Raw genomic sequence first — 10,070 nt, forward strand, 5'->3', positions numbered from 1 at the left:
AGTGAAGACATACAGACTGATGGAAACATAGATATATAGATATTATAATGAAAACTAGATTTAGTTTATGGCTTTGGAGAAAGTTATCAATTACATATAATTAAGACATAGAGGCTGATAGAAGGATGATATATAGATATATTTCATCACTTAACCCTAACCCTAACCCTAAAAATCACAGTCTTCAACAGCATTCGAACCCGGGACCCCTCCGGTTCGAAAACCAAGCGTTTTACCGCTCAGACACCGCGCCTCCTTGGTAATGGATATGTTTGCCAATAAGTTGCCAATGTCACATAGCTTGCAACGTGAGAAATTGAAAATCCTAATCATTGAAACAGGATATATGGTGTTTAATTTGGCTAACAAAACATTCTAACCTTATTAAACATATACTAAGAAAAGTAATATGTATCTTAATGATTTCTCAATTTCTCAAAAGATTTTAATATGTATGATTTGAACGTGTTAACACAACACTTTAGATTTGTGTTTCTCAAACATAAAGCTAGATGTTTATAACTATCTCTACTTACATATGGGAGGTAATCATCAGAAAAACTTGAGCCATGAGAAGACTACTGCTGAGAAACATGTTATTCAGGCCGGCCTCTGTTCTCAGTTCACTAAACAGGACATAGGTCATCAAGGTCAGAACCAGACAAAGTATCGAAGCTGAAGAACACGATATAGAAACAATATACTCAGCCAGAGAGGTTCCAGCCAGCTCCCTGTTGGTGCCTTCTAATACATCGTCTCTGAACATCTTGAGTTTACTGTTCAGCAAATCTTCACACACGTTCAGTTCACCATCTTGGCCAATGTCTACCATATTCAGATCTGCATTGTCTGTAATAAGTATCTTAGAGAAATTCAAATCTATAGTTATTGCAACGCCTGGTGGTAGTGGTATTATGTTGTTCCTGACATCAATTTGATATTGTCCTGGTTCAAACTGAACATATCTGCACACTAATACGTGATTTATATTTATATAATCATATTCTATAGTTTCAAAAAAATTGACACTTTTATACCTAGCATGTAAATAGGCAGATCGACTTTGGTTAATGCTATTCTGAACCGGTTGACTTTTAACATCAACTATTTGAAGCATCTGAAATGGTTTTACTAATAGATTGACGTTAGCGAAGTTTTGAACTGATATATTTCCAGTCATGAATCTGTTGAGAATTTCCATTTCAAAGTCATTTCGTGATATGTTTTTAAGAGCGAAAAGAAGACATTCCATCCAAAATATTGCAGGGAACTTGAGGAACATTGGTGAGATTATATCTCGTATTCCTTCTACGTCAAGTCTAAAATCAGAGCTAAGATCTTCAATCATTTCTTGGATCTGCAACAACAGGAAAGAACAGACGAGTTTTTACTTATTAACCTGAAAAATTTCCAACATCTAATTCAGTACCATGTCCTTGACCCGGAGGTATTCAGCCCATTGACTCACCTTTCCAGAGTACATGATGAAGTAACAAAGGCTTAGTTCTATTAGACTCGGCCATTTAGTGCCGTGTGGCCAACAGTGGCAGGCGTATCGTAAATTTGCATAGCCCTCATGTCGAAAAAAAAAGTTGGCCATCAAGGATCTAATGTTAATCAGTACAGATATTTGAAAACCTGATTCATCCAAACAAATACTTTGTTATGCCCAATGTCCTAAACCAAGACCAGGTCGAATGGATTAACAAGAAAAATATAAAATAAAATATTGTTTCATAACAACACATTTCACATTGATTGAAGAAAGAGCACTGTTTAATCGGTGCCGTATCTCTCAATATTGCAAGATTTATCTACGTTTTAAAAAATAAAACAAAATTAAAAAATTAATCACCAGTTATTGATAAACTAATTGGTAATTTTTTTTTTACACAATTTCAATTTCAAATTGATCCCAGTATGTGAAGTGGAAGAAAAGTAGGTTTATATAAATCTACCCAGACAGACTGATAGACGTAGTGAAATAACATACGCTTTGTAAAAAAAAAAGGTATAGGTCATTTAAATTTGTCGGGAAAATATTAAAGGTTAAAATAAAAGTGACTTTAGAAAACTTGGCAATACCTTGTTAAACAATGAGTTTAAGGTCTTCTTGGTAAATCTATCCGATTGGACTAAGCTATACATCTGCTGTTTGTCGCTTAGAAGAGGTTGCAGCCAAAGCCGAAGACGATAACTTAAGCCTTTGATTTCTGAAATGCTTGCTGTGCATTTGCCTTTAAGAAATTCTTTCCCTGGCCCACAAAAGAGGGGATAGCATTCTCCCTGTAACAGGCACAAAGAAAAGAAAAGGACAAGCAAAGTATGAAAAAAATCAAATCTGTTTTAAAAACATAGTGGAAGAAATCTACACTAACCAATACATCACTTAAGAATGTAGAAGTTATCTTCCTTTATCGATATGACATAAAATAATTAATTACTAACAATTAATGGACTCCATGTTTTGCTATGTAAATAAATAATTATTTAAATTTTAAACTTGATCCATGAATCATCCAAGATCCAAGAGAGGTTGTGGCCCTTAACTTTCCCCAACTAATGTCAGATACCCATTAAAGCTGGGTTGGCTCAGTTGCGCCCAATGATCCCGAAATTAAAAACCCCAGTCTCGACCAGGATTCGAAGCCAAACACTTTACCACTCAGCTACGGCGCCTCCAACGTTTATGCATTGCGACAAAGAAAAAGTAAATTTACTTAGCACTGGTGGATAGAGAAACAAACAAATAAATGTTTGAATAATACTGACATTTAGCGAGGACCACTCGTTGAATGAACATTGAGATGCTGGCATCAGAGAACCTGACTTGTGGACTGTCTTTGGCATTCTGGATCTTGAGCTCAGATCTAACAGTAGGGAAAATGGCAGCGGTTTGTATGCAAATACCTCAGTCTGGCAACCGCACTCTGTAAATGTTCTAGGATACTGTAACTGAAATATTATCAACAGAATGTAAGAATGGAAAGGATACAAAATAATTCAAGCTTTTGGTTTTGGTTTGATTGATGCATAACAAGTTTAATATTGGTAGCATTTTAATCTTTTTTTTTATGAAGCATGAAATTAAATGACAAAACATTGGGTATGTTTTCCCATGATTGATAACGTTACGTTACTTTGTTTTTATCAAAAATGTCTATGAATTATAGGTTTTAAGAGTATAACAGGTCTTAATAGAAAATATTCAGGATTTTCTCTGGATAAATATTAATGATATTCTATTGGATATACTCGAAATGGTATGTCCTTCTATCGTACATTAGAGTTTATCAAAGTGCTGTTATTTAATATTTTACATCACGTGTAAGCAGCCTGCTATTATTTAATTTTTTATAGCGTTTTACTTGAAAGAGGTCAAATTGCTCCGCTCCAACTAATCCAAATGTCATATTTTTTTTAACTTTCCGGAGTATGGGGATAAGCTAGTAGATCAAAATACAGCAATAAGTTGTGGTAAAGAGTTACTTGCCCTGTTGCAAATAGCGCAGAAGATATTTTTGAAAACTGTATTCTCCTCCCTATAGTAGACGACCAGCTCGTTGCCCTGTTGGTTTGTCTCACAAGCCCTAATGATATCCTCGTCTGCAAGCGAATGTGTGGGCAGGTGTCTACAGTTATCTTTTGGTACACTTCAGCGCAATATGAAAATATATAAATAAACAGCTAAAATAGTAAAATTGTTTGTTTTTTTAAGAATTCCTCCTTTTTTTGAAGCTGGTGACATTTTGTAAGCAATTACTTTGATCGTAATACATTATGAACGAAAGATATCACAAGTAAAATATCAGAAAAAATACTTTAAAAAAAACAACAAAAAAGTTTATATTAAGCGTATCAATTAGTTTGGATCAGTCATGTAATTAAATTTGTAATAAATCTAGACAAACAATAAATCTGTGCGATTTAAAATAGTTTTACCACATGATTTTGGTTAGCACAATTTCATGCTTTAAGAGTTCTCCATACGCTATGATCCTATCACTTGTCTGGACCAGTTGGAAAGGCGGAGAAAGAACGGGGTTTATGGGTGATAGCTTTTCAAATGTATTTATAAAAATGAAAGGTGCACGACGTGAATTCGAACTCGTGGGCTAAAACATTCTCAGGCTTCCCAAGCCAACACGGTACAATTTATTTCCCTTGTTCGAAATACCAAACAAAATAATTAATTACCAATAGTTAATGAACTAATACGTTATTTTTATATTGATTCTGGTGTTGACAGGCCAAAGAAATAATTGTGCACATTTCAGCTTGATCCGAGACTGGGTGTGGGAGAAATAACGTGTACAAACTTTTTACCAGAAAGACAGAGTTGATATAAACTTTGAAAAAAATTAAGATTTTTGCCCCGCCCAAATCCACCAACCTAAAAAAATACCCAGTTAAGCGCGTGTAAAACTAAATCTAATCAGATAATGTAAAGTTATAGAAATTCATGTCGTTAGTCAATGACAATAATTTTTAAGAATATTAAGGAATTTAGCGATAGTCAAGATTTTGTTCGCCATTGCACTGAATATGTAGTTAGAACGTTTCAATTAGTGTAGCGTCTTTTGATAGTATGAAATGTTTAGTTTCATGGTATTGTCAGTATGATGTGCTACATAGTTTGAAGCTAGTTAGAAGTGTTTAATTTCATGGTATTGTCAGTATAATGTGCTACATAGTTTGAAGCTAGTTAGAAGTGTTTAATTTCATGGCATTGTCAGTATGATGTGTTTATATAGTTTGAAGCTAGTTAGAAGTGTTTAATTTCATGGTATAGTCAGTATGATGTGTTTACATAGTTTGAAGTTAGTTAGAAGTGTTTAATTTCATGGCATTGTCAGTATGATGTGTTTACATACTTTGAAGCTAGTTAGAAGTGTTTAATTTCATGGTATAGTCAGTATGATGTGTTTACATAGTTTGAAGCTAGTTAGAAGTGTTTAATTTCATGGCATTGTCATAGTTTGTAGTTAGTTAGAAGTGTTTAATTTCATGGCATTGTCAGTATGATGTGTTACATAGTTTGAAGTTAGTTAGAAGTGTTTAATTTCATGGCATTGTCAGTATGATGTGTTACATAGTTTGAAGTTACTTAGAAGTGTTTAATTTCATTTATTGTCATAGTTTGTTACAAGTGTTTAATTTCATGGCATTTTCATAGTTTGTAGTTAGTTAGAAGTGTTTAATTTCATGACTTTGTCATAGTTGGAAGTTAGTTACAAGAGTTTAATTTCATGGCATTGCCAGTATGATGTGTAACATAGTTTGAAGTTAGTTAGAAGTGTTTAATTTCATGGCATTGTCAGTATGCTATGTTACATAGTTTGAACTTAGTTAGAAGTATTTAATTTCATGGCATTGTCATAGTTTGAAGTTAGTTACAAGTGTTTAATTTCATGGAATTGTCATAGTTTGAAGTTAGTTAGAAGTGTTTAATTTCATGGCATTGTCAGTAGGATATGTTACATAATTTGAAGTTAGTTAGAAGTGTTTAATTTCATGGCATTGTCATAGTTTGAAGTTAGTAAGAAGTGTTTAATTTCATGGCATTGTCAGTATGATGTGCTACATAGTTTGAAGTTAGTTAGAAGTGTTTAATTTCATGGCATTGTCAGTATGATGTGTTACATAATTTGAAGTTAGTTAGAAGTGTTTAATTTCATGGCATTGTCATAGTTTGAAGTTAGAAGTGTTTAATTTCATGGCATTGTCAGTATGATGTGTTTACATAACTTGAAGTTAGTTAGGAGTGTGTAATCAATAGTAAGTATGAAACACTGACCTCAGAATTAAACAGTTCAAGAGCGTAAAGTTGTCTGGGAAGGCGACATCAATTTCTACAGCATTTAACAGCACCAGCTGCAACATTTCATCCCTGCTCTTGGCTTTGTAATATGCCGTAAAGTTATCTGTTCTTATCGTAGTTGGCAAGGAAGTAAACTAGAGAAAGAAAATGTTATTGAATTAACTTTATTGTAATAAGTCGTCAAGTTATCTGTTCTTATCGTAGTTGGCAAGGAAGTAAACTAGAGAAAGAAAATGTTATTGAATAAACTTTATTGTAATAAGCCGTAGAGTTATCTGTTCTTATCGTAGTTGGCAAGGAAGTAAACTAGAGAAAGAAAATGTTATTGAATTAACTTTATTGTAATAAGTCGTCAAGTTATCTGTTCTTATCGTAGTTGGCAAGGAAGTAAACTAGAGAAAGAAATTGTTATTGAATTAACTTTATTGTAATAGACCAAAACAACATGAGCTTCAATAAACACAATGATTTTATTAGTCTCTATTTATGTTCTTTACTCCAGCCACTTGTTCTCTAAACTGACCTCCTTTTACACACAGTCCTGACACACTGCTGTTCACTCAACCATGTACACTCAAGGTCCACTGGTCATTTCATTACACAGGCACACACACTGCACTACCAGCCACGCAAAACACATACACTTACTATCACGGTTATATGCCTCAGTTTCAATGTATTTTATTTTAAGTTCTCCAATCAGTAGTTCATACCGTTCAACAGACGAGCTGATTGGTGACAATGAAGGTATGAATTAAGTGAAGAATGGTCTTTTCCGGGTCTTATTTGTTTTATATAAATTATACCTAGACTGGAAAACGGAGATAAGACCTCTTGTCCGATAATAATCAGATCACAGACATATATATATTTATATTGTTCCATCTTCAACCAGGCGCGTCCCCAGGTGGCGCTTAGAGGAAAGCCCCTTAGATATAAAGGTTAGAATGTAACAGCCGTTACGTAAACCAACTGGTTTGCAGTTATGGAGGATTAGGCGGGGTATTCCAGTGGTTAGAATATTTACTAAAAAACATCTAAAAAAAATATTTTTTAACAAAAGTGAGTATAGGACACTTCTTCTTCTTCTAGCCAGCTTTATTGCTGCTGAGCTGTGAGCTCTTTTGCAGACTGTGCCAAGGAAAAAAAGTGTGCTGTTTTCTTCAGTTGTTCAGCACTGCCGTACAGGGTGTTAGTTATGTTGGGCTGTAGTGGAAGTAGGGTCTGCCTAAGGTGGATTAGGGAGGGGCATCCAAAGAGGATATGGTTTACGGTTTCAAAGGGGTTGGCGCAGTGTCTGCAAAGGGGTAGTTGTGTGGAGTTTATTTTGTTCAGGTGGTAATTTAATAGTGGTGTGTGTCCTGTTCTTAGTTGGAAGATTGTAGATTGTTCTTTGCGGGGGAGGAAGTTAATACTGTCTAGTTTGTTAGCGTAGTAATTTCTCTGTACATTGCTCTGCCTGTGTTTCCTGATACACTTAAACTCTAAGCCCTGGTAAATGAAACTCGTTAGCTAGGGATGGTAATTCGTCTAGGAGAGACAACTCCGAAATAAAGCAACTGCTGCCTTGCAGACGATCTTGGCTGATCAAAGGCTATGGGAGCATACCAAGAAAGAAAAGCAAGCCGGAGTCAATGGGTCTCCTGGTGCTTAACACATCTGCATGCACCCTCATTGAGAACGAAGAATAGATTGTTCTGTACGTGACTCTTTTTTGGGGAGGGAGGTAAGGAGTGCCACCCCGAATCTTGGAAAATTGATCTTATATATCTTTAAAAAGTAATGATCTTTAGTTTTCAAAGTTTAGAAATAATGCAATACCATTTAGCGGATTTTAAATAGAATGGGCTATTAATATTTATCACATAAGTATATATTTAAGCAAATCTATGATATAAAGCCATTTCCTGTTAGTTACCATTTAGATGGTGTTTTGAATATCGTAGATCGAAATAATTTAAGTCTGTTGATCTTAATTATCTAATTAACTAACTTAATTGTTTTTTTGTTGTTGTTTTTTTATTGCGCAAATATTCAGCTTAATTAATCCAAGATAGGGTGTGGGAGAAATAAAGAATACAACTTGTTATCATACAGACAGACAGAGTGACAGACAGAGTGAGTAAACTTTGTTTAAAAAACAACAAACAAAAAAAAAAAAACAACTAAAAAAACAATAATCATGATATGCTTAATAAAACAAAGAAAGGCCTATTTCCATTGAAGAACTCCACATTTTACAACAGCTATTAACATAGTAGACTCTATTTCCCTTAATCGATATAAAATAAATCAATTAATCATCTATAAGCAATTGACTGATTTGTTATTTTTTAATTTAATTTTTTGGTTTGTTTGTTTGTTTGGTAGAATAAATAATAGTGTAAAGTTTCAACTTGATCTGACAATGGGTGTAGAGAGAAATGACGCGTGCTAGGGGGACAGAACTTCATAGGTTAAACCCATAGACATAAATAAATATAGACTGGAAATAGGAAGTAACTTCATGTAACTTGAAAACATGTATATCTATTGTTGTCGGATTTCCGAATTATGAAAATTTGCATGATCTTCATTCTTAGAGATTAAACAAAACTACACTGCCTCCTTATTTACAATATATATAGGTGTGTATAGATATGGATACTTAACTTTTATACTGCTCATAAATGCTTTATAATAAAATACACAAAATTGCAAGTCACAAATTTTTATTTCATAAAACTCTTTAATTGGCCAGTCTATATTTATTTATGTCTATGGTTAAACCTTATCTGTTAATAATGATTAATTCCCTTGTTGGCATGAAACAAAATACATAATTACCAGTAATTAATTTACAAAGTTGTTTATTTCTCCAAATTGATTCATAATTGTTAGCTCTAATGAATATTTGTGTAAGGTTTCAACTTAATTCGAGAACGGGTGTGGGAGAAGTAACGTGTTTATAATTTATACCAGACAGACAGATAGACGAACAGAGTGAGTAAGCTGATAAAAGGTTTGCAGAAAAACAAGTTTAATTTGTTTTAGAAGATTTTCTGATTTTCATTCATTATGCAATAAGTTCATTGAAAAGCCTCTTTGAGTTAGTTGGACCAACGCATACCTGCATCAAAAGTACAAACATTGACTTTCTGGAAAACTCAAATCATTGGTAGAAAAAAAGCTGAGTATTTATAATAAAATTATTTTTAGAAACTAGAGAACAACTTACATTAGTCACGTGATTGCACTGCGCACAGAATTTGTTTCTGTAAACTATTTGCCTTTCCAGGTCAACGGCTTTGATAAAAGTTTCTATCGTCTGCTCGTGTGGCTGTCTGTCCATTTCACACAGGTCTATCACAGTTTGGTTGTCATCATAGTCTGCTTGGCAGGATCGGATAAATAGGTAGTTGTTACCCGTCATGTGTGGGTGAGTGTCACAGTCAAGAACAGGGGCGGAGCGTCTCCTAGCAACAGCAGCAGGTTCGCTCGTATCCGGCAGTCTCTGCTTACGTAGGAGCGGAGCATCAAAGTGAGGCACGCTCTGGCGTTCAAACGGCACAGAGATATCTGGGCAGCATATACTGTAGTACTCACAGGCGGGTCTCTCACAGTGGCACGGGATACACTCCAGGTCCCAACACGTTGGAGTGTACAGCATTACCTTCTCATTGCCACGACACCTCATTTTGCAGTAGCTCTGTTGGTAGTCTAGCGCGGAGACTTGGGATTTATTCCAAGCATAGGAAAAGTGCACTTTTAATGGGTCTTGTCTGTTTTTACACATTCTTCTCTCCCCCAAGGAGGAAGAGGAAGGAATATACCAGACCACAAGTGCTTGAAGTAGTACCAATTTCTTACCCATTTCTGTCATTTTGAATAACTTCTGTTCTAGTTTATCTACGTTTGGAGGCGCTGTGGCTTTGGGGTAAAGCGCTTGGTTTCCGAACCTGGGGTCCCAGGGTTCGAATCCTGTCGAAGGCAGCGATTTTTTATTTCGGGATCTTTGGGTGACTCTGTGTCCACCCAGCTCTAAAATGGGTACCACACATTACTCGGGGAAAAGTAAAGGTGGTTGGTCGTTGTGATTGCCACATGACACCCTCGTTAACTGTTGGCCACAGAAGCAGATGAACTTTATATCATCTGCCTCATAGATCTCAAGGTCTAAAAGGGGAACTTTAATTCTTTTTTTTTCTGTATTTTATGCTCCAGTGTTTTTGTTTTTATGTAAGTTACTAAAATAAAACAAATAACAGCC

At 34.9% G+C, this 10,070-nt stretch overlaps 1 protein-coding gene across 1 annotated transcript; it reads right to left on the reverse strand.

Annotated features, from left to right (window-relative positions):
- Positions 1-532: 532 nt before the first annotated feature.
- On the reverse strand, positions 533-9,683 carry LOC129924853 (uncharacterized). Its single transcript, XM_056022163.1, has 5 exons — positions 9,039-9,683; positions 5,798-5,955; positions 3,494-3,653; positions 2,086-2,286; positions 533-1,357 (listed from the first exon to the last, which is right to left on the reverse strand). Exons 1-5 carry the CDS (start codon positions 9,681-9,683, stop codon positions 533-535), a joined length of 1,989 nt encoding a protein of 662 aa, XP_055878138.1.
- Positions 9,684-10,070: the final 387 nt, after the last annotated feature.

Source organism: Biomphalaria glabrata, chromosome 2 (genome assembly GCF_947242115.1).
Source record: "Biomphalaria glabrata chromosome 2, xgBioGlab47.1, whole genome shotgun sequence".
Classification (NCBI taxonomy): Eukaryota; Metazoa; Mollusca; class Gastropoda; family Planorbidae; genus Biomphalaria; species Biomphalaria glabrata.

What these genes read in the sequence shown, in the direction of transcription:
- LOC129924853 (XM_056022163.1), bottom strand. Translation starts at nt 9,683, where the DNA reads ATGACAGAAATGGGTAAGAAATTGGTACTACTTCAAGCACTTGTGGTC. An exon ending in AGTGCAATCACGTGACTAAT is followed by an intron (nt 5,956 to 9,038) that starts GTAAGTTGTTCT and finishes TTCTTTCTCTAG; the next exon opens with TTTACTTCCTTGCCAACTAC. An exon ending in TAAACTCATTGTTTAACAAG is followed by an intron (nt 1,358 to 2,085) that starts GTATTGCCAAGT and finishes CTGTTGTTGCAG; the next exon opens with ATCCAAGAAATGATTGAAGA.